At 46.3% G+C, this 24,786-nt stretch overlaps 1 protein-coding gene across 4 annotated transcripts in view; it reads left to right on the forward strand.

Moving 5' to 3' along the window:
* GLIS3 (GLIS family zinc finger 3) overlaps positions 1 to 24,786 on the forward strand; it is a 444,686-nt gene that overhangs the window by 372,672 nt on the left and 47,228 nt on the right. For all 4 annotated transcript variants that reach the window (XM_049632910.1, XM_049632924.1, XM_049632916.1 and 1 more), the window contains 2 exons: positions 4,937 to 5,081; positions 24,478 to 24,625. In XM_049632910.1, the coding sequence (XP_049488867.1) occupies positions 4,937 to 5,081; positions 24,478 to 24,625 (293 nt within the window). The remainder of the gene's footprint in view (positions 1 to 4,936; positions 5,082 to 24,477; positions 24,626 to 24,786) is intronic.

Raw genomic sequence — 24,786 nt, forward strand, 5'->3', positions numbered from 1 at the left:
CAGCCATTCATATGTGTGTTTGGGGTGGGGAGTGGTCTGCCAGCTGTTGGCCGGAAAGTACACGGAGACCAGGGGATGGGGACATCAAAACTGGGGCAGGGGGTCAGCACAGGGCTAATCAAAGGGATCAGGGGGCGGGATGGATGCGGGCCAAACATCATCAGCCTTTCTGCTACAGTTACGATCATCTGTGTCTTTCCAGATCCTCCATCATTAGGGGTAACTGAGACATGGCCACATCGTATTTTCTAGACACACGCACACACCACAAGAGATCATAACCTCCTTTAGACAAAGCGTTGTGTCTCGTTCTTACAGACCTAGTCCTCACCGAATGGTCTGCCCCGACGCCGGCTGTAGAGTTTCCAAAGTGTAAAAGGGCAGCCAGTCAGCCAGGTCCTCACGGACTTCGTAACACAATTGTGCAGATGGAAGTCGTAACAGGAAACAAAGCCCCAAACACATGTCCAGTCGCAGGATTGTTGAAAGCAGGTCCCGCAGCTGTCCCTGTACCATGGGAGGCAGTGTGGGCCGGCCTGGTCGTGAGAGGCTTCCTTCAGGCAGCTAGCCGGAAACCGGGGCTTGGAGAAGTTACACTGGGGGGAGGAAGGCCAGGCAGGAGGAGGGAGCAGCCATGATAGATGGGCTATTTGCAGACAGCAAGGCCGTGCTCTGCCTACTTCTCTCCTTCTGGAACTCTCTTCCCCTTGATAGGCACTTAGCTCATTTCCGCAGCTCCTTCAGACTCGAATATATCTTCCCAGTGAGGCTACAGTCCCCCTACATTCCCATTCCGGCCCAGTGCAGCTGCCCTTACCCTTTTCTCGTTTTTTCTATAGCAGTTGCCACCTTCTGTTCGATTTACTTATCTGGTTAGTTTGTTTACCATTCACTGCCTCCAGAATGGGGACTCCTCAGGAGGCCTGTTTGTCTGCTTCGATTGCTGATGTACGTCAGGCCACTAGAATGGTGCCTGGCGTGTGGTTGAGGCCCAAGAAATATTTTTCCAGCGAATGAACGAGAAAGATCAAGACAGGCAGTGGCACTCTGGAACTAAGGGGTGTTGGTTAGGGCAACGGAGTTGAACGACTCCAGGAGTGCCTTTCACATTCTGTGACGTAAATAGAGGTCCCTTGGTTATGAGACACAGCAGGCCTTTAAAGTAGACGAATTGATGATTAGTGGGTCACATTCTACTTCTTTCTGTAAAGATCAATAAAGTTTCCATAAAGGACAAGTTCTTTGCTATCTCCTAAGGATAGGTGATTAGACTGTAATGAAAAATTTTCTTAACTTTTTTTTTTTTACTCCCGTGAAAGAAGATAAAAATCCGAATTGTGTTTAAGACCCACACCTCATGTAACCATTGCTTGTTACGTGGTCTCAAGGGAGACATAATAAGCAGCCGTCACGTGAGGCGCGGGTCTTAAAGACAATTCGGGTTTTAGGATTCCTTATTTCTACAACTCATTTCCTCTTCCCTTAAACAGAAAGGTCTCAGCTCCGCGCATCAGGATTTGTAGAGACCAATGGATGTGAAAGCCTGGTCCCTAGACCAACAGCGTCATCACCACCTGGGGACTTGTTATAAATGTACCCCAGACCTAATACGTCAACAGCTCTATGGTGGGGCCTACAGGTGGTTCTCACACACGCCCAGATTGGAGAACCATAGTTAGACATCATCCCTCATTGGAGAATCTCTTTCTATCTTCTTTACGTTCCTGGCAACTAAGAAGATGCTGAAATATACATTGTGTAATTTGTCTTATATAAATAGTTGGGTTTCTTACTCCGAATATAAAACTTTTATATAGAATGACAGCCCTCCCAGGAGCTCGTGCTATACCCCCCTGCCTCACCCATTAGATAATCCCTGGACTAGAGAACGTTTAAGAGCCTTAAATAATCCAGAAGGGAGAGAATAATACTAACCTTACGTATCGTTGCTGCGTTTCTATGCATGTGGTCTTCCTTTGGAAATTACACATAAGTTCCTCAAGGCTTGTTCAATTTAAGAAGCACTTTCTAGAACCATGCCTAATCCCAGAGAAAACCAAATTAACTCTCCCCACAAAGTCATGCAGAATTACACTCTTAGCAACCGTGAGTATGTGTTGAAGCTAAGGAAGAGTTGCCTGCTTTGACTCCGGGAGTGTCCATGGCCATGAAATTTTTTGGAAAGACCGAATTGGTAGCGATAACTACAAAACCCTAGAGTAATAGAAAGCAGAGAGATGTTCATGTCTATGCTTCATAGAACATGTGGGCCCCAGATCACGTTGTAATGATGAAATGTAAATTAAAAGTGATCACCAGAACTCATTCGAAGCCTGGATTTTTTTCCAGTTTTTCTTATGCAGCATGTGTTAGGTTAGTACCAAAATAACAAACATACCTTCCAAAAGCCCTAAGAGGGTTAGCCACTAATTCAGATGGTCTTGGTCAGAGATTCCAATGTGGCAAAGCTGAGGAAATTATAATGTAATTATGTCTCGTTCACTACATGTGTTAAATGCTCTTTCTCTGTACTTGGGGTCACTATGCCATTTGTATATTCTTGGACTAAGACCTGGACATATGTTTGTCTCTTTATGAAGCTTGCTGAGGTCCAAGGAATGCTGAAGTTACTGCCTAGCGACTTACTGATGTTTTGTGTGCGTGTCTGGTTTTCTTTCTGATCAGAGTAGTAGTTAACCAGCTCTCCAGATGAAAAAGGCCCAGTTTGTAGCATTTGCCAATTTCCATGGTGTAAATATTCTCAACCTGACCAAGTTCAAGCTCAAAGTTTGACATCATTGTCTGGACGGTTTGGGAAAGATACACACGAACAGCTCTCTTAGATGGGTGCAAGCCAGTTCTAACTCATCATCGGAATGTAGAAAACTTGGAAAGTGGAGGAAAGGATTAAACAAACAAACAAAACAGAGGAGGGGCGCCTGTGTGGCTCAGTCAGTTAAACTTTATTATTTAGTTATTTTTGAGAGAGAGGGAGAGGGAGAGTGCAAGCAGGGGAGGGGCAGAGAGAGAGAGAGAGAGAGAGAGAGAGAGACAGAATCTGAAGCAGGCTCTAGGCTCTGAGCTATCAGCACAGAGCCCACAGCGAGGCTTGAACTCACGAATGGCAAGATCATGATCTGAGCCAGTCAGACGCTTAACTGACTGAGCCACCCAGGCACCCCGGTAGTTCTCCTTTTTTAAATGTTTTCTTCCTATCAAGGGCTGCGCAGTGAGGCAATCTCTGCGTGCTTCCTGCCCCACTCATTAGGTAATTTCTGGACTAGAGAATGTTTAAGAGCCTTAAATGATCTGGAAGGCCCTTTCCTGCTCTAGTAAACATATTCCGTCTCTCCCCACTTATGTCCCTGGTTCTGTCTTGTTTCCCTTCTCCAAGACCCAAGCTGGTGCCGCCCCGGTCTCACTCTTCTCTGATGATCCAGGCACCCCAGGGCCGGTGGGTTCTTCCCTGACGTATCTTCAGGGCTCAGTCCCTCCCCCTTTCCCAGGCTCCTTTCCAGAGCCCTCTCCAAGAGGCTGTCTACCTAAGGTCGCTGTCCTTCCTATCCGCAGTCTCCCTTCTCTGTATATTGGTCTTCCCCAGCAGCAGTGCCCCCTGACATCATGGATTTTCTGGGTTCACTCTAGAGGAGAAGCTCCATACCAGTATTCCCAGAGCCTAGAGGAGCAGCTGACACTCGATAAATACTTGTTGGCTGAGTTAGTGTACTCCAACCCTAGATCTGAAGGTTTAGTTCTGTCTTGATAAAGGCAAAATGAATGAATTCATATGCTCTCTTTAAACACGGAAGATGCTATTCTCAGTATATGTAACAAATATAGTTCTATATTTTTAAGGTTTTATGTCTTTATAGAAGCAGAGGTTTGTATTTTTCCTGTAGCTAAACTTCTCGTTGTGATTTTTCCCCATTCAAATTACACTCCCAGAATTCTTTTTCATAAAGAGATCAGATAATTTTTCACCTATTCTTCAGTCTTAGATTTTTTTGCCTTTATTTAAAAAAAATTTTTTTTAATGTTTATTTTTGAGAGCGAGAGACAGAGTGTGAGCATGGGAAGGGCAGAGAAAGGGAGACACAGAATTCAAAGCAGGCTCCAGGCTCTGAACTGTCAGCACAGAGCCCCACATGGGGCTCAAACTCACAAACTGTGAGATCATGACCTGAGCCGAAGTCAGAGGCTTAATCGACTGAGCCACCCAGGCATCCCTGCCTTTTTTTTTTTTTAAACATATAACTCTTTAATATGTAAAGAAGTATTTTGCTATTATGATTAAATGAAGATCTAAATTGTGGTGCCTTATTTGTGTGTGTGTGTGTGTGTGTGCGCGTGTGTGTGTGCGTGCATGTGCAACTGACTGTTGGGTTTTTATTGCTGCTAATGACGTTAGTTTTCCTTTGAATCGTGCTCCATAATATTTTAAAATTTAACCTATGTATTTTCTTCTCATGTAAAATCTGTAGGCACCAAATTTCAATGGGCGTTTCTCAGTTATTTCTGAGATATTTTCTTGGTCATACCTCTTTATTTTAAAAGCACCTTCCAATCTGGACCAAATATACTTGAGTCTGTTTTTGTTATCACTACAAGTTCTGATAAGATACAGACCAAATAAACGGAAATATAATTGGAAGCTGGGTTCCCAGAAGTAGAAACACATCAAAGACCGAAGTCAAATCTGCCTCTAAGCTGCGTACTTTTCCGGAATCACCTGCCAGGTGTTATCAGCCCTGGAGAAGTCACCATCCTATTGACTCTCTGTTAAGCCCAATGGCTGACCCACGGTTGTTGCTATTTAATAAATATATGTGTGCTGAATTGCATCGCATCGAACCTTAGGGCACGATGCCTTTGCGGGGAAGTGTTCCAAGGAACGGCTTTCCTTTCTCATCTGTCTTCTGTTTTCTCCTTCTCCTAGTTGCGGTCCAGCACAGAGCTACATCCCGACCTGCTCACGGATTGCCTCACCGTGCAGCCCCTGCCCTCGGCCACTTCCCCGCGAGATGCCGCTGCCGACAGTGCGGTGGGACGCTCCCCGGGGCCCGGGCCTGACCTCTATCCAGGTAACCAGGGCCAGCCGAGGCCACGGCCACTGTCCTCCCCCAGGCCCTTCCCTCTGGTTGAAGGGAATGCTCACATGAGAAGAATGCTCCTAAGATCATCTGTATTTTGCCTTATCCAGGGGCTCCACGTTGCCCCCCACCCCTGCTCCCCATCTGATTCCTGAGCTGAGCTGGCAGCAGGCTGTTTCTTCTCATAAAGAAACACAGTAAAATAATGCATTAGCTCTTTTAGTTCTGGACATCTGCCAAAAGTCCAGGGCACCCAGCTCTCCCAGGTATCTTAAATTTATTAACTTGACTTAGACCCAAAGGAAAAGTGCCCCCCCCCCCCCCCCCCCCCCCCCCGCTGTAAGCAAGTAACAGGCTCCATGTGGATTTCTTAATGGAACAGTTATTGTCATGTTTGCATTTCAAAAGGAAGCCCCAGGTCTCTAAGAAGAATTTCACATCAGTAAGCCGCCCTTTAAGAATGGTTTGTGGACCACTGGGATGGTGGTGTGGGGGGAGGGGGGTGGGGTGGGATGAGACGGCCCTCCCAGCCTGGCGTCCTTCTGCCTGGGTTTGAATGATAGCTGACTCCATATTTGGAAACTTTCATCTACTAAGGAAAAATAAGAAAGGATTAATATGCAATAAGGAAGTTATTTGTTTCCGTTTACTTTGTTTGCCTGGATTTTTGTGCATTTTCCACTCTCTGTAATGATAATGTACCTGTGCAAACTAATTGGTTGCCATCCCTCACACGTGGAAAGCCCTTGCTGTCATGCTATGAATATGAAAGCGAAAGTTCCCCCAGTCCCACCTTCCAGACAATGGGGATTTTCTATTATCTGTGGATCACAAGTCCCACAGCCACCCCCATCTGATTCTGGAGCCAGGCTTTGGCAGAAAACTGGGGTTTTTTTCTTTTTGAAAGTACTCATAAGCCATAAAGAATTAAGAACTTACTGATGCATGACTGTAGGCTAGGAAAAGCCATGTTTGTAGGACTTTTTCTTAACTGGATAGTTCTCAGTTGATCCAAATTCAGGGCAAAGGGCGTTACGCAAATACTTGGAGAGGGTCCGTCATCAGGACATTCTTAATGTTGTCCCATTGTTGGTGGCCCTTTATCAGCTGCTCTGGGTACTTTCTCTTAGAGAAAACAAAGCCTCTGCTATTTGAGACCCTAGGAGATCTGAGGGGCAGACCCAGTCTTACAGACGTTTCGGCTACAGGTACCTAGAAACACATGAAATACACCAGAGTACAGTGTTATCAACTCATATAAATATTTTGTGTTAGATATATACATGAGAAAGCGTGACTCGTTTTTGTTTGCACATATGTCTGTTTGATTTGCCAAATATTTGATATAGGAACATTTATTCTAGCACATTAAATTAGCAACCAGTTTATGACAGGCTACATAGCAATTCCTAGTCCCTCAGTCCATAAATCCATGACCTTCGTAAAGACCTGGGACCCCATAGTTAAGAGTGGAAGCCAACCAGAATCGATTGAAAAGCAGGCCCAACATCCACTATAGAGAGTTGATGGTAATGGGCTAGTCTCACTGCATTTAACTTGGAAATGGGTTTGGGAAGCCATGATATCTCTATCTTTGGAAAACAATAGTACCTTTGCCCTGTGTGGCATCTAGGATATGGCTCACTTTCCAAACGGAGGAGGCACGTTTGTCTTGATGTGTGTTTTGTATGTCTGGGAGTGTGGTTAAAGTTTTTTTTTTTTAAAGATTTGTGTTGAACCAGCTTCGTCACTCCAGACAGATTTCCTTTTTTTTTTTTTTTTCTTCCTCCTGACACTTTTCCGTGTGTGGTCTTCAAAACGATTATGAACTCCCAGCTTTGAGCCTCCAGCCGTGGCGGGCAAGCTTCCGTGATGGGCATAGGAACCCGAGCTGCCATAGTATCAACAGAGCATCTTCTGTTGACTTGAATTTTCTGTGACTCTGGAGACGTTTGGAACAGGCAGGTGACCATCCGGCTTGAACCGTGTTCTTGGAATTTTGCTCCTGGAGTTAGTGCACTGCCGTGAAAGTTTATGCCCCCTCCTTCTCCCTTCATGCCTGTGTCCCTCGGGTCCTACTTTACTTCCTTTGTTCTTGCTCTTTTGAAAAATTGATGAAGTCTTCTGTTTTGCTGAATACACAGCAAACCCAGAGCAGAACAAAGCAGGAGGGAAAACCACACAAGGAAAATGTTAAACCTTCCTGAAAAAAAGTGCTAGAAATGCACGTGCCAGGAGTGCATGTTCCTACCAGTTTCAAACCTGTACTACAGATCTGTGGAAAGAAGCCAAACAGTGAAAAATGCCAAAGGAAACTGAAGCTGTTCATCGATTTGTTTAGCGTAAACTCCTAAGTTTGAAGGGAATTTGACAAAGATAAAGACTTGGCTAAATGGTGAAAGCCCTCGGAGCCCTTCCTTTTACGTTCTGTTACACAAAGTCGAGGAAATATTTGTTTAATGATTGTTAAGCACTTACAATTCCAAGTGCTAGTAAAGTGATGCATCAGAAAAATATTTTGAGGGAAACCTGTTGAATACGTATGGATGTAGGATCAGAAGCAGTTCAGCAGTGAGCACCAGGATTTTCTAGAAGCCATAAGACTGAGGACTCAGTTTGCAGAAGTCATGATTTGGAAATGGACCTTTGTACTGGCTTAGTAAACAACCATCTGTGAGATTCCGAGAGGGATGGTTTGCAGAGCACTAAGAACAGGAAAGGTGGCAGTTCTCACACCTGCAAATCTTACAAGTCTCCTAACATGTTGGCTTCCCTTATTGAGACAGCGTTTCCAGAGAATGTGATTGGAAAGGATTTCCAGAAAAGGCTTTTATTTCCGTGGAAGGAAATAGCGTTCCAGGTTCAAGCAGCCAAAATATCGCTTGAGTTCACGCTGAGGACTACTTTCAATTGAGGTGTTTACTTGCCTACTATCCTGAAAATCCCGGGGTCCCTAGACCCGATCCTGAGCCAACCTGAGAGCAATCTTGTGACCTAATGGGAAGGCCGGGACAGTGATGAGCAATTCTCAAGGATGGCTCCCTCACCTCTTCTGCCCTGTTGTTCAGAAGTTCTGTGCCCTAGATATCTAGATAATGCTTCAGGCTAGCCTATACTTTTAGGTAATTTAGCTGATAATCTGAGGGAGAAGTATTTCACAGCCAGTAGATCAAGGGGTGACTGCCACTTCCAAGGCTTAATGCCTGTGAAGAAGGTCTCGTCAGCTTCCTCGATGAACTCATGAAGCAGAGGAATGCATGAATAACGAGTCTGCAGCACCATGGACAGCCTGGACCACTGCCTGCTCTTGGTTGAGAGTCTGTTCACTAACAAAGCATGCTGTATGGCGGGTGATCTGTACCATAGGTGGTCACCAAGCTTATGGCTCCTTCCAGATCGAAACTGTACTACAGATTCAATAAAACGTGGTCTTTGCCGATGGCCTGAGCCATAAAGACACCGTAGAGGCCGGTGTGGTTGAGGTGTTTGAGTCCCATGGAAATCACCCGTCGAGTGAGGAACTAATACACCTAGAACAAGGAAATATGCAAGAATGGTGGGATTTTATTGGTACCACTAATACTGAGATATAAAATGATCATGTTTTGGAACTTGAAAGTTCTTTTGAAGTTTTAAAATTTTGAATGTAACGTTAGATTTTTTAGGAGGATATAGAAGTGTGATGCTCAGATATTATAGGGAATTATTGAAGGAAAAATAGGCTTATTTTAGGGCAGGAATTTTGAAGTCCTATATTGTCATTCCCTTCCCCTCACCCTTATTATGGGGAAATGAAGCCTTACTGCTCACAATATCACCACATTTTGTAATAAATAGCACCATATGAAATCCATGCAGGATTTAACATACTTCATGAAATGGTTAATGTTGTATTTTAATGTAATTTTAGGGTATATGTTTTAATACCTTTTCTGTATTCTTAGGTTGAATATATTTGCTGTCTCAGGACAGCTTACAGAATTGTAGGGGCTAGAAATATTTTTATAGGAAAGTGCCTCATACAGTCTACTCTCAAAAAGTGGTTGTTAACTTAGGGACTTTATTAGAAGTTCTAAACTGACACACGAATTTCCCAATGGGTTAAACTTTACAGAATTGCAAAGATCAAATAACATGATCTATATAAAAGCAGGCATAGAGCATTATAAAAAATGCAATAGATATTGCTTGCATGATCTTCAAAAGCAGTGATTTGCTTAGAATTCACCAGAGGTGAAAAAGGTACAGAACGACTTGGACCCAGCAGTGGACAGAAGGAGGTGGACACTGGGGTTACAGAAGTGATTTAAAGGGAAACATTTGGCAGTGTCTTTTCCGTGTCTCTTCTGACATTGCCTTGGACTGCTCGTCAAACTCTTGTATTGTTCTTAACATCCCACACATCTGTGGTTTATCTACCAAGTTGGATTGGAAAATCCGTAACGGTAGGAGCAAGCCTCTCTCTTCTCCGTTGCAGGCAATGACAGCATTAACCTGTAGATTTCACCTTCCCTGGCCCTGAGCCAGTCTGTTTATGTGCGTTAGGTCACCTGGACGACCCGTGAAAATACAGATTTCTGAGCCCCACCCCCAGAATTTCTGTTTCAGTAGCTCTGAGCTAGTCCCAAGAATTTGAATTTCTGCTGGGGATTTTTAACAAACTCTCAGGCGACACTGGGTCCTGCTTGTCCAGGAAAAACGCTTCGAAAACTATTGCTCTGGATCATGAAATGTGGGAGTGTTATAGCAGAATATAATCTCAGTTTTGACTGGTGGGAGTTACAATAAGAATTGCCCATCATTAACTAAATGGAGAGAACCTTTCACAGTGTCTAGATAGATAGTATACCAAATTACCACGAGGTACAGTTGGAAATATCTTACAGTCTTATATATCAGTTATATGTCAGTAAAGGTGAAACTTTAAAAAATAATAATCTTCAAATTTACGCATGAAAACCATGTGATGGAAATCTGTCCACAAAAGACAGTTTAACATATAGGTGATATGCCATATATTTTCAATGATAAATAGAATAATGCTTCTCTGGAACTTATGATTAAATACTTACAAAGATAATAAAACTGAATCAAATAGTGAAAAAAAAATTGCCCCATAGTATATATTTCTGTTTCTCATTAAGGAAAATCTATCAGTGGATATTAAGCTCGTCTCCCCCCCCACCCCCACCACTGTTACAATGGCATTACTCATATTTTGATTAAGAGTGAGATCTTGTAACTGCTCAACTGAAGAAAATTAAAATTCTGATTCCCAGCCAGCACAGGGCACATTTGTATGTATGCAGGCTAATGTTAATGACTTTATATGTTTGCAAGCTGCTTAATTTGGTGCTTCCGTTTTCCATATCCACTTACTCCCTTGTATTGATGTTAGTTTTTCACGCAAGATTAAGCTGAATTATTCAGTTTTATAAGGCGTACAGGTTTTTGCTGTAAAATTATTTTTTGTGGATGAGCAAAAATAATTCCACACCTCGTGGAGGAAAGGAAAGTCGTGACGCTGGGTTGGTTGTGGCTTTATCCCCATTGAACAAAGTCTTGGTTGTCTTTATACTACTATTTCTTCTTTTCTCATTCCATGTTATTTTGCTGGCATATAAATGGGTGTGAGAAGGAAAGGTTGTGTTTACTTCGAAGTGTACCCACAAATAGGTCTTAGGAGACGCATGCAGAGGGCAAGACGGAGAATTCAGGATAGAATTCCTGGAATGAGGAGCTCATTAGCTTTGCAGTGAGGAAGGCTTGGGCCCAACTTCCGGGTCTGAAGTCCTGACCTTCTGCTTCAAATGAACCTTCCGAGGAAAGAGAGGAACGGGTAGACCTGTTTCTTTCCCGTGAAGGATAAAGAAAAAAGGAAAGCGGGCCTTTTCCGGGTGCTTGTAGTCGCAGTGAGAGTTCATTTCTTTACACTTGTCTTAGCCCTGAAAATAAATGTGAATAGCATAAAACTCAAAAGTGAAGGACATTACTGAATCAGCTTGGACATTATTTGCCATGTTTTACTGTTAACAAAAGAAGAAAACATCTTGCAGGCACTGCATAAAGAGAGTAGTTGTGGAAACGACTCGTTCTAGGTGACCAACAGCCGTGTCTCGGAAGGCTGGCTTTTATTGTATCTTCCTTAATACTGTCAGAGAATGATCTGCCCCACTCAGGCGCCCTGGCCATGACTCACACCGTCAAGGCCGCCTTAACAGCCCGCCTTGACTTCTCAGAAGTTTCAGCTTCCTCCTTAGCCTCTTAACTCAGTTTTCCCACTACATTTCAAGGCTGTGCTAGCTTCATTCACGCTCATGACACCATTTCTAGTGGCTGCCTCGGCCTCAACCTCTTCAACTCCAGCCCAGGTCTCCGTGAATTTAGCTGCTCCCGTCTTGGCTTCTGCTCTGTCCAGCAGCTCTGTTAACGCCCACTCACACCCTAAGAAGTCGAGTTTTACAATCTTCACTGCAACCTTTCCCTGGGGATTCCATGAAAGTCCTGCTTCTGCCTTTGGGGAGGGGCTGTTGGTTCACTATTCAAGGGAAAAGGGGAAAGGCTGTCGTCAGCACGCATAGGAGCTTGCTCCTCAGACTGGCCCACAGGGATGCTTGTCACATTTTTCTGAGACAGGGATGCACCTCATGAAAAATGTCATGTGTCAGCTGCCCCTGAAGACGTTCTGATTGGTAAGGCAGCGATCTAAGGTCCATAGTTCTGAAGTACTAAGGCAGTTTGGGGTCATATTTATCTGTACAAATGTAAGGATGGGCAATATTGAGTATCTATTCTTTTTTCTTTTTAAAGTTTATTTATTTCTTTTGAGAGATAGAGTGCGATCAGGGGTTGGGGCCGAGAGAGAGAGAGAGAGAGAGAGGGAGAGAGAGAGAGAGCATCCCGAGCAGTCTTGATGCTGTCAGCGCAGAGCCCGATGCGGGGCTCGAACTCATGAACCATGAGATCATGACCTGAGATGAAATCAGGAATCAAATGCTTAACCAGCTAAGCCACCCAGGCACCCCTAGTATCTCTTTTCTTAAGTCATGTCATTGGCCGTGTTTTTTTTTTTTAATAATACCTCTGACCATCTATGTAGTCAATCTATGCTCAAATAGAACGCTTACAAGTGTTCTTACATGTTACTTCTCCAATTCAAATTTATTTCTCTCTTCCTGAGGTCAGTTGATGGATTAAATGACAGAGCTCTTGCAATAGTACTTAGCACATGGCACGTGTTCAGCGTCTATTAGTAATTTTTGTTGTTGCTTTTATCCAGATCCGAGGACAATATATGTTACAGTTCTGTCAAGCAGATAGGGAAAAGGTGCCAGAAATTACCCGTCAGTCCCATTTAAGAAACAGGGAAAATATGGAAGCCTGAACAGATTGGGAATTTGATCGGCATATTGAGTAGATGAAAAGAAAACTGAAATACGGTTCTTCATATTTTTGTTTGTTCGGTGCTTCACATAACATTTTATGAGTTAAGGAAATGCACTGTAGGTCTCTAAAGAAAAGCAAATTGGAATCAGAAGCCCATCACTTGGGCGGCAGTGCCTCTGAAATCACACTGTCAAAATTGTGTCTTGATAAGTATTGATTGTTTTAATTCAAACGTAGTATGTTTTCTGTTTGTGTTTGTGTTTTAGAGGTAATGTGGTCTGGCAGGAAGAACACGGAGCTAGACGTGAGCTCCAATCCTGGCTCTCCACTCTGGGGAGGTTACTTCTCCTCTTCTCTAAATCGGTGGTGAGAATAGTGGCTCCCTAGGACTGAAACAGGCATTAAGGGGTATGCTCTCTGTAGCTGGCATATGTTCCTTTCTCTTTTCCATCCTCTTTGCTTAAACACTTAGAGAATGAGCCCTAGACTGAGCCCATGTCTGTGATGGAGACCAGAACCCCTCCTCTCCATTCCTCATAGTCCTGGGTACCACCACTTGAAGTTCAGAAATCGCTGTCCTAAGATAAAGTGTTCCTTTTGAGAAGAATTCAAGTCAAGATGAGGACTGAGAACTCCCATATTTTGAGACGTGTTTTCAGATCTTTATAATTTTTTTTAACATTTGTTTATTTTGGAGGGACAGAGACAGAGCACGAGTGGGGAAGGGGCAGAGAGAGAGGGAGACACAGAATCCAAAACAGGCCCCAGGCCCTGAGCTGTCAGCACAGAGCCCGAGGTGGGGCTCGAACTCATGAGCCGTGAGATCATGACCTGAGCCGAAGTCAGACGCTTAACCAGCTGAGCCACCCAGGCACCCCCAGATCTTTAACTTAGACTTTTTTTTTTTTAAGTTTACTCATTGTTGAGACATGGAGCAGAGGAGAGGGAGAGAGAGAGGGAGACGCAGAATCTGACGCAGGCTTAGGGCTCTGAGCTGTCCGCAAAGAGCCCAACGCGGGGCTTGAACCCCAGAAACTGTGAGATCATGACCTGAGCCGAAGTCGGACGCTTAACCAACAGAGCCACCCAGGTGCCCCTGACTTAGACTTCTTTGGTGGTTGTTGCTATGAAGAGTTGCTACGCACGGGCTGGTCATACAGAGTCCCAGGGCGCTGGGTTGAGAAGCAAACTTACTCAGCAGTGGGTTGGTGAGGGTGGGGTAGATGGCAGAAGGAAGAAGCAGGATTGATGGCCTCCATCAGTGCAGTTTTGCACCATCATTGTGTCAGCCTTGCTGAGGCATAGCCTTGGTCCTTCCTGATGTCGTTTTGTAAATAGACTCTCCAGGCCATGCAATTTATCTCAAAATAGACCCTAAGGTGTCTAGAAAACTATTCTTGACTATTTGCTTCCCTCAAATTTAGTTTCCATATTTCAAAAATAGTTCCACAGTCTTTTCATGATGGTTCTTAGGAGTTAGCACGCAACAGATAATTTATTATACCACGGGCCATATATGGCCCGCCTGCCTCCTGTTTTTGCATGGCCTGAGAGCTAAGGATGTTTTTAAGATTTTTAAATGTAAAATGTATAAAAGACTCTTGGCTCTTAGGTGAGAATAGTTGCTCACAGAATTGAGGACATTGCCTGTTGCTAGCAGTGCCTGCAATATTTAGTCTCTGGCCCTTTACACAACAGGTTTGCCAAATTCTGCTTTCCACTTATATCTGGGACCTTCGTCAATGACTGACTGAAATCAAAGAAGCTTGTGGCTTCCATATGTCTGATCACATTTTGTTTTAAAAGTCTGCCAGTACACATAGGTTTTTTGATCACCATAGTATTTTCGATTTAGCAAATACCTGCGTAGTCTTCCAGCCCCTGGGTTTGCAGAGATTTGCGTAAGACCCAATATTTAAAACAGGTCACACAGCAGAGCTCTTTCATTTGAAGGGACCCATGCCACCTGTGCTGCCTGTTACCCAGCGCTCCTGTCCTCCCCCAGATAGTCTGCGGAAGCCCAAAGGTAGGGGCTCCGCCGTGGAGTTACTACTGTTAAAGTCTTCCCATTGTAAGCAGCTATCTGCAGAGACAACCTTGGGCCACAGTGGGAATTAAGCCCTCAGTAATGTGGCCACCGCTTAGGAAGAAGCTGCCAGAAGACAGGCAGGGCTCAGTTCTGGTTATGGTGAGCCCAGGGCTGACAAGGATATCACAGAGAGTTGTCACAGTTACATTCTACTACGGTCTGTTTTTCCTAAAAAGAGAAGAGGCTTAAACCCTCAAATATCAAGGAGTGTGTTTTCTAAGATTCGGGCCTCTTGTAGACTTACACATTAATGCCCAGGAGAAAAGGAAAATTTTGAAAGATTAAGCTTAGGAAGCATGCTTACTTCCTCAAAATACACTTTCTAACTAACAATAAGGATGCTTGAAATTCATATAACCCGAGACTGAACACTCCATTCAACAGGTAGGGAAAAGCTTTTAAGTTCCTTAAGAAAGGTTATAAATGGGCATGATTCCTGGTAACATGTCAATGACTTATCAGAGTCTGTCTACACTGAGAGTAATCTAGGAGGTAATACTGGGCACCTGAAGGAGAAGTGAGGAAATCGTCCACTTTGTGGGCCAAGTATAGAAAAGGGGGAAAGGGGGTTCTTTGGCTTCTCTGGAGTCCTAACAAAACCATATTCCTCTTCTGTGCATTTTTGCCCAGGGCCAGTGGTCATTACAAACCGTGGTTCCTAAATTCCCCAAAAGGGCTGTTGTGACTCCATTTTACCGAGCGGTCTCTTGGGAGAGCTCAGGGTTGGTAAATAGCCCTTGAGTTGGCTAGAAGAAAATTGCGTTACAAATTGGATTGGCTGTATGTGCTCCGTATCTGTTTCCAAGAAGCCTTCTCTGTGAAATGATTTTAGAAACCGCGTGGAAGTGGAGTGGGCGGGGTTGTCTTGGTAGCATCTAAAAGGGAGGAAACCTCTTTTGGGGTCAACAAGGTACAGGTAGGAGGCAACTAAGGGATAAGTAACGAGGAGCTAGAGAACCAAGTATTTTTTTTTCCAACATGGGTTTTTGTGGCCAAATCAGACTTTATTCCAAAAATGGAGATGAGGGACATTCCCGTAAGAGCTTCCAGGAATGGTTCTCCATACCTGCTCCATCTTTCTCCTTTCTGACTGCTCTCCTCCTCTGTTCAAAACGGGGGATGACGTAACACATAGTGGCAGTACCGAATTTCTCCCAGGGTACTCCTTGTTCACATTATCTTCCCGACTTGCTGTGTAACTGACTGTCTGTGAGTGAGTAAGTGGGTTGGGAGGTGAAGGGAAGAAAGATAAGGTATGAGATTTGAGGTTGGATAAGTCATTCATTGTCTGGAAAGACCCAAGAGGGGCTGCCTGAAACGTTGGTGCCAGAGAAGTTGAGAGAGGTGCCAGAAGACGCCATTTCACTTGTAACAAAACGGCTTTGTTCTGAAAGGCACATGTTTCAGGAGCTTTTCCTGCATGCAGTTAATTACACCTGGTATTTCAGGACGTTTGATGGTAACCTTTGGCATCTGCCTGGATGACTTCAGCCATTATCTTCTGGTTGTATCGCAGTGTCTTCCAGAAGGGCATGTAAGCATAAGTCCTCTTCCAAATACTAATAACCTCTTCCCTGGCTGTAAATCCAGCTGCATGATGTGGAAATGTAATTGGGCAGCCTACACAGAAGTTTGGAGCTCATGTGGGAATATCTATTTGTAAGAGAACCTGAATATTCATGTAACTGTCCAGACATCAATAAATTCTCATTTTACCTTATTTATTTCTGCTCCCCAGTGAACAGCAGCGCTCTTAAGCTCAAAGTTAATAGGCATGTTCTTCAGAGATGTACCCTCTCTTACCTTAATGGAACGTCTTTCTAACACATTTGTTCATCGGTTGCCAGGTAGCTCTCCCATCAGGTGACACGAGTGTGTTTTCTTTGTCTTAGTGCACAGGTGACAGTTACCATTGTTTGCCATCAATTAGCTTGGGGTAGCATGTCAAGGATGTACGGATGGTGTCATTTTAGTCTGACAGCCACCTGAGCCGGTTGAGAAAGGATTGTTTCATTATCCTCTTATCAGTACTGCTGGATAATGATACTCCACACTGCAAAGAGGGAGGGGAGAGAAAAGACAGGCAAGAAAGAATAGATTTTTAGGGATTGGCAATATTAAAATTATTCATGCCTCCAGGAGGAGAGAAAGATTACAGAGATGGCTGCATGAACCCATAAGAAGCTCTGCTTTCCTAACTCGGCTGGAATGTGGAAGGAAGCCGCTCGCCCGCCCGGGGGGGGGGGGGTGTCGGGGAGGGAGAATGCCCAGCAAAGCGGGGAGGGGAGAGAAAAAGGCCCCTGCTAGTCATGGGCCACACAGGCAAGGAGTCACCACGGCATCTCTGCCGTTTTCCAGCTGACAGGCCCTTTTCCTTGCTGGAAAATTCTCCCTGGTTTGTGAACTCGGGTCATGAGAGCAATTAAATCGTTCCATGGCGAAATGCAAACAACCACAGAAGGTATGGGGGCCCAGGTTTTCACTGTTGGGGAGCGAAGCTCCAGTCACCCCCAGCGATAGTGGTTTTCTCCAGAAAGACTGAAGGGATGTGTTTTTTGATTCCTGAAAATTAACCACGGCCGCGTCTTTATGCTCTTGGAGAAACAAATAAAAAGAAGCCCTGGAAATGTAAAAATACTTGCAGATACACTAAGCTTCAGAGAGGGCTGGTTGTGTTGACATTCTAGTAACAGCCCGTTCTCACTCCTTAACGAAGCGAAGAGCAGTCATGCATGAAAATGACTTTGTTGTCTTTAAACTGAACCACATTAGGGGTTGTAACTCACAGGTGTGCCTTACCCCCTGTAAAATAAAGGACAACATTTTAACCCTGTGGGGATTCTTCTGCAGACCCCGAAGACTTTACAGCACTTGCGATAGAAAAATGGAACAGAAAACGCTTATTAGTAGAAAGCATGATGTATATACACTCTTTTGTGTTTTCAAATGACTCAAGGCCACAGTTTATATGCATCTTTAAGTAAGAGGCCACACTGGATTGGAGATTTACCATTTGCGGGGCACCACACGCCTTTGTTCCCCCTCCCCCACCAGCCTATTGATAAGAATCATTACAATAAAGATAACCAAAGAATAACGACAGTGGTTTATTGGGTAGTTAAACACAGTCCAGGCACTGTGCTAAGTGTTTTTAGTCATACTGTGACATAGTCTCCTTATTTAAGATGAAGAAACTGAGCTGAGCTTGAGTGACTTGCCCAAGACCCATTGCTAGGAATTGGTAAAGCTTAGATTCAAAGCCGAGTCCGTCTGACTCCCGCTGTGCCTGCTTTGTTCTCTTAAGAACCACTCTGGTACTGTCTGTCTTGAGTGCCCAACTTCTAGGGAGGCCAAAGGAGTTAACATTTCCATTACAGTTCAACAGTTTCCTCAATCCTTCCCAGGTTCAAATTTCTTCTGGGGGATGTGGGGGCATGGATGGGGGAGGCAGACACAGGGTTGACCTCAGCATTCCCATTCACATGGGAATCGAATTCTTTTTTTTTTTGAATGTTTATTTATTTTTGAGACAGAGAGAGACAGAGCATGAATGGGGGAGGGTCAGAGAGAGAGGGAGACACAGAATCAGAAGCAGGCTCCAGGCTCTGAGCTGTCAGCACAGAGCCCGACACGGGGCTCGAACTCACGGACCGTGAGATCATGACCTGAGCCGAAGTCGGCCGCTTAACCGACTGAGCCACCCAGGCGCCCCTTGAATTCTTTTTTAATATCTCTGTGAAAGCCAACTCAGCCTGGTTTCATTGCTTAGCGGGGCCCTCTGTGCTCGGACCTGGAAATACTGCCGGGGAGATGGGTGGTGAGCCCACACCTCCTCCAGGGCACCGGCTACCAAGCATTAACTGTCACGTCTCAGGGTTACGGCATCACTCAAGCACTCCCTGTAAGCGAGTTCACAGCCTGTGGGTGACACCGGTTCCCCCTTTCCTACGAGAGTAGGCCCGCTGCAGAGAACAACGCAGTGGCTTTTTAAGCAATCGCAAATGACTCCAAATGCACATTTACCGCGAGAACTCAGACTCAGCGGATCTGCACGGCAAATCCGCTTTTGTGCGTGACTGATGGAGGTGGTGGCCTCTCAGCCTACCACACTGTGGCCACTTGTGGGAACAGGTGCATGTATCTCATTGCTCACGAATAACTCCTCCCTGCCCTCCTTCGTTCCCACCAGTAGATCAATACACCCCTGACAGGCATCTGAAATCTTTATTTGGGAAAAAGCACATTTCCTACCAGCTGTTTGTTTTCCAAACCAAATAATTTACTTAACTTGTCACCTCCGTTAATTTTCAGAGCTGGAAAATTTCTCTCGGCCGTGCTGAGGTCACTCCGGTGCTCTCAGCATGGGCGGAAGCAGAAGAGGGAGGATCCCTCTTGCGTTGTAACCAGCATTTTGGTGGCTGAAGCCGGCCGGGTGCATTGTGCGTGGGAGGGAAGAACGCCTAGTGACTCCAGTCTTTGCAAATGGAGTGCGCGGGAGTTCTGAGACAGGATCAACACTCCTAGGCATGTGATCTGAGATCTGTGTTCCTAGGTTTGAATTCAGCCCCGTGACCTAGACCGGGTACCCTAGTCAGGAACCCAGTAAGGCCTCAAGTTCCTCATCAGTAAACCAGGGAGGGGTTTGCAAAGTACTCAGTAAATGTTAACTTGGCTCTGAGGTGTAGGGCAGCGGGACGACGAAATGCAGCTGAGATGTGGTCTGGCACCTAATACTCCAAGTGCACTCCCCAGATCAGCCTCAGCAGGCACTCTGGGAGTTTGGTCGAGGTTCAGAACCTCAGCCCTCCCTGCATCCAAGACCTGGTGAATCTGAATCGACATTCGACCCTGGATGAATGGTTTGTAAGGTGAAGCTTGAAGAGTAGGGCTCTGACCGCCCACACGGCTTCAAACAGGACTATGCCCTCCAATCGGCTATTTTCAATACACCTCAGCCCGACAAGGGAGGTCTTCCTCCCTGCCCTCTAAAATGACGAAACATAGTCACCAAGCAAGGCCCATGGTAGCCTTCTGTGGCATTGGGAAGAGGGCCTGAGATAAGTTGGCCTCATTTCGGGAACACTCCTTGCCTGCCTCCATTCGCACATGACAGCCAACGTATCCCCGAGGGTGCCCTGTCCGTACCATAGAGATACAGATTAATTGTTTTCATGTGGATGGAGAGAGGGCTGTTGATTAACCCAGATTAACCTGAGCTAGTTAGAGGCTCTAGCCTAGAATGCCCTGCTCCCAGTAGCTGGTGAGATCGCATCTGGGGACCACACGTGTCAACCCGTGCTGCTCTGTTAGTGCGCTAAAGCCCAACTGAGTTACTTACCTGCGCCCCCCTCTACAGGAGACAGGTGGGGAGACTTCAGTAAGCTCTGCTCCAGAGAGAAAGCCCAGAGGAGCAGGGAGGCTAGCTCCTGGGTCCTCCTCTGAGGGCAGAGCTCACAGACTTCATCTCAACACCAGGCTTTTATTTCCTCGGGGACTCCACCATCTCTTAAGAATCACAAAAGCAATAAGAATTTCCAATATGTTCCTCCGCCGTGCCTAATCACCTGTTCCGGCTGTCAGTCACCAGCGTGTCTGGAGAGTCCCCTAAAAGCTCTCTTCCAGCCTTGAAAGCTGCACTAACCCCCGTGGTGACACAGGGCAATGAAGGCCACCCCCGTGGGCAGCCTGCATGCACCAGCTGATTGGATCACAACGATTTTGTTAATATTGCTCTAGATTCTAGAGGGATCACTTCCCTTCCTTACACTCTGATCGATAGTTGTACGCCCCGTTGGCTGAGTTCGAAAAATCATTTTGAGTGTGTATGGAAGGAAATGTTTCCTTTTGTAAACAACCTTACTATTGCGCTCTCACCTGGAGATTTTCTTCTGGAGGTTAAAAAGTCACTTGGCAAAACATGTGTCGTGTTGGGCATTATGTGTGAAGTCAGCAGATACTCAGCTTCAAACATTAAGAGAGACCAGCACCTGCCTCGGGTGGAGTAGGGGCTGGAAAATTGGGAAGGGAGGGAGGGAGGGAGGAAGGAAGGGAGGGAGGGAGAGAGGAAGGAAGGGAGGGAAAGAGGAAGGAAGGCAGGAGGAACGGAGGGAGGAATGAATGAAGGAGGGAGGGAGGGAGGAATGAACGAAGGAGGGAGGAAGGAAGGAAGAAAGGAAGAAGGAAGGAGGAAAGGAAGGAAGGAAGGAAGGAAGGAAGGAAGGAAGGAAGTTAGTTCTTAGACTGTGCTAATATAAAAGCCTGGACATATGACCGACAGAGCTGGAAATTCCTAGAAGTCAGTATAAGTAGGAGAGATACTACCTGTGCCACAGTGGCAATTACTGAGAAATGTGGATCTCTGGTAGAGGCCAAGGGCATTCCTACCAAAGTCACAGTTATCTCATTCCAGAGTTTTGTCCATTGTATCAGAAGGGTGCATGACATGGGGCTGGGTGAATGTTGGTAAGCCATGTTGTTTGTACTTCCTCTAAGTCTGTGGTCATTACAGTGGTCACAGGAAGCATCCACAAGCAGCAGTCTTGCCCGGGACTACACACAAAGGGCTCTGTGTAGACACTGGACTAGAAGCTTCTACTAGGTTCCCTACCTCACCGGGAGAGATTTTGTCCCGTATTTCTCATCCCATCTGTTAGGCAATGGAAACAAGTCACAGGCTTCGGTTTGCTCACAGGGGATTTCTTACAACCAACATAAGATACTGTTCTGTATACTTTATAAATTCAGACTTCAAATCGAACCCTAAAGCACCCCTCTTTGTTATTCTCGTGGGGTCCCCAGCCAAAGGGTCCCTGCCTGTCTCAGTGCCATTCACCAGGGTTAGCAGCGGAAGAAAGGGCTATCGATATGTGTTTGACTGCTGGCCGGTCAACACGGCCTCCGCACAGCAGGAGGGCAGGTTTCTGAGTCTTCTGCCCTGTCTCGTGGACCTCTCACGGCCCACCACATAGCCTCTCCACCACTATTCCTGCCGGCAGACGCTGCTGTGGAAACCATTTGCACCAGCTAGAACTTAGAAGCACCTCCCCTCAACTGTACCCTGTGTCTCTGGCCTTCTGCCCACAGGCTTCTCGGATGCCCTGCTCTTGGGTATCTGGGAGAGCTTTAGCCACTCTGGAATACGTGCCTACTTGGAGATACGAGAGAAGCCACACCCGAGAGCAGTCTATGACCAGGGATCAACAGGATTGGGCGGGTACATGTTTCTTTCTGTTCCTGTCCTGCTCCTTGAGCCCAAGAAGGACTCCGTTGACATTGAGTCTGTGTTCACATCCGTTTAGTCAAACAAGCATGAATGGTACTGTTGGAGATAGCCGGCCTCAAGGCCACCTTGTTCCCTAGTCTGTCCCAGGACCTGGCTCAGTGCGGCCACACATACATACTCCATACGTCCCTGTGGAACGATTGGCCGCGGAGAGAGGAATCAGAGGAACATAGGTAACTGCATTCAGAGCATAAGTATTAAAATAGGTAGAGGATATTATAGTCAAAAGCACAGTGGCACAAGTTGCTGTGGTATATTTGAGGCCGGGCCAGTTGTCTGATTTGGCCAGAGCACAGGGCACATCATGGGACCAAAGGGAAGACAGCGCGTTAAAGCGCTTTGCACACCACTTGATGATCTCTCCTAGCGGCCCTCAGCATTTGGGTAGCACTGATGTATAGAGACCTCTTCCCCTCACTTAACTGCAGCCTCCTCAGGGTTAGGGACCCACATATAGTAGAATGGCTAGCATGTAGTAGGCACGTAGGAAAAAATAATGGTTGGAGGATGGACGGGTGGATAGACGGATGGATGGAGGAATGGCGAGACGGTTGGTCCTGGCTATTAGTTGAAGGAGAGGCCCTAACCAGACCTAACTTTCGGTGTGTGGCAGGCTGCAAACCATACTGAATTTCCCAACCTCTTTGATTGCAGCTGATGCAAAAATGTAGCTGATTCGGCTGACGTAGACCTCCGGGAAACACCACATTTTTCTGTTTGCCGTAGAGTAGAGCATCGAGGGTGTGCACCAAGAGACCCTGTTGCCCATGGGGTTGGAAGCAGCAGGGGCCCTGCTCCCCTTGTGAGGAACACATACATACAGGAACACCTCCAGGGGATCGTAAGCGGTGGGCGCGTTCAGCAACTCCAGCAGAATAAATAGGAGAGCTCATGTTTCTACGCTAAGGCAGGAAAAAAATTAGCTGTGTTTCCACAGTGTCTCTGTGACCTCTTATTATTCCATTAGTTTTTGGAATAGTATATAAAACACCAAGCTCCGTGCTGACAAACACCAGCATTGAAACCGTTGCCACAGTCACTCCAAACAGCCTTCTCCCCTGGGTAAAATTATTATTTGGAATACAAGCAGAATTGTGGTTGCCCGAGTGAGCTGAGCACAAATGAGAGTAGTGATTCATAAGGTGACTCTAGCGAGTTTGCAAACGTGCAACTTTTCTGGAGGCTGACGCACCGTGAGTGCCTTTTTGAGCTACTAAGCACTTTCTAGTCTCACCACCTCTTCAAACTTGGGGGGCTGTGGAGGCAGCAGTTTTCTGAGGACAAGAGTTAACCTGACACAGTGCTGACTTTCCAGAAATAAACCCTTCCCATCAGATCACACCCTTGTCAGTAGCTTTTGAGCAGGAAGATGGTAATTCTGCTTCTTCACATGTTCCTTTAAGTGCTTGAACTCTCGTTCCATTGGGTTAAGCTTTGGGGGGCGGGGTCATCTGGGGTATTAATTCTAACCTGAAGAGGTTGGAGAAAAGTGGTACTGGTCTAAAAGTATCGCTCCCTGAACTTTTAAACCCTCAAATCTCTTTGATTATGTGGCTGCTTCTTCTTAATCCTGAACCTGATTTCTTTTATTATTTTTTTTTTTTTAGATCCATTTATTCTTTGACATCAGTGGAGTAAGTTCACAAAGAGCAGAGATGGGTAGAAAGCTCAGCATCGCTTTGTATAGAGAAGGAAGTTGAAGAGAGTCAGAGTAATGATGCTGGTTTGATTGCAGCATAATGAGATGTCTGCTGCGTAGGTCCCAGACACTGAGAGCCTCTCTGATAGCGATAGACTCTGAAAGTGACAAGCCCCGTCTCTTTTGTGACATTGTACCAATTAGCTGATCTAAACGGGCACGTATGTAAGTTTGAGGTCTTGTACACTTCTCAGAGGCTAGGCTGCCCCTATGAATGAGGCCGCAACTCAGTCTCTGTGTCGTAATAGGGCAACAGTGGGGGGGAAGCCAGAGCTGTGTCTGAGGCCCCTTTTCGTGTTTTGTGGTGCCGGGCATGGGCTCATCACTGGTGGGGACCAAGTGTGTCCATCCGCCACACCATCAGGGAAATGCCCGGGGTCAGTCAGTCTCTGGGGTTAAGAGGGTAGCAGATCCTGCCCGGGGGCTACGACCAGGACAAGATATTCTATTACCCCTGATTCAGCAGGGACACAAGAGAGAGCCAGGCTGACCCACAGAGGCTCGCGGCAGCCTTGAGAAGAGGCAGACGGCCTGTGTCCTGCCCCTTGTGGGTCAGCACACCAAGCGTTCTGTCCCCTGTCGTCCCCTGTGACTGAAAAGTGCTTGTACAGCGACCTTGTTGCAGATGCAGACATTACAGGATCGACCGACTTTATGGTGCCCGCACTGGGAGCTGGCGGGAGGGCAGGGCACCGCTCAGGAGACGAACCATGAACTTCAGGGGAGTTGCTCACGCGCTCCCCGGGGCAGCAGGAAGGGCCCACCCACCGGGGAGCCTGTTCCACCATGAAAACAGAAGCCGTGTAGATCCAGTGAGCCAGGAACTGTCCCCTTAACACCACCGAGAAGAGAGCGGGCCCCTAAAACACACTCGCGGTCAGCCTTCGGGGTCAAACACGCGCCGTCTGATGCTTGTTCTCCTTGATTGCAGCCTCCGTCTTCTCCAGCAGTCACTCGAGCCGAAGCGGAGCCCCGCACACTGTCGGTCACCCTTCTCCGGGACACAGCGTACAGGGGAGCCCCCACCACCCCGCCCCCCAGCTACCCCTGCTCGCGGCCGTGGACGCGGGAGCCGACAGGTAAGGCCAGCTGGCTCTCTTCTAGTAGTAGGTGTCGCCGCTGAAGTCCGCCGCGCGGAGAAGCGCCGTGACAGTTGCTGAATTTTGTTGATCATCCGTCGGTGGTGGGTTGAGTCCTCCAGAGGGGACGTGTCAAGAGTACATGTGCAAAAAGCACGTGG

Source organism: Panthera uncia, chromosome D4 (genome assembly GCF_023721935.1).
Source record: "Panthera uncia isolate 11264 chromosome D4, Puncia_PCG_1.0, whole genome shotgun sequence".
NCBI classification, from domain to species: domain Eukaryota; kingdom Metazoa; phylum Chordata; class Mammalia; order Carnivora; family Felidae; genus Panthera; species Panthera uncia.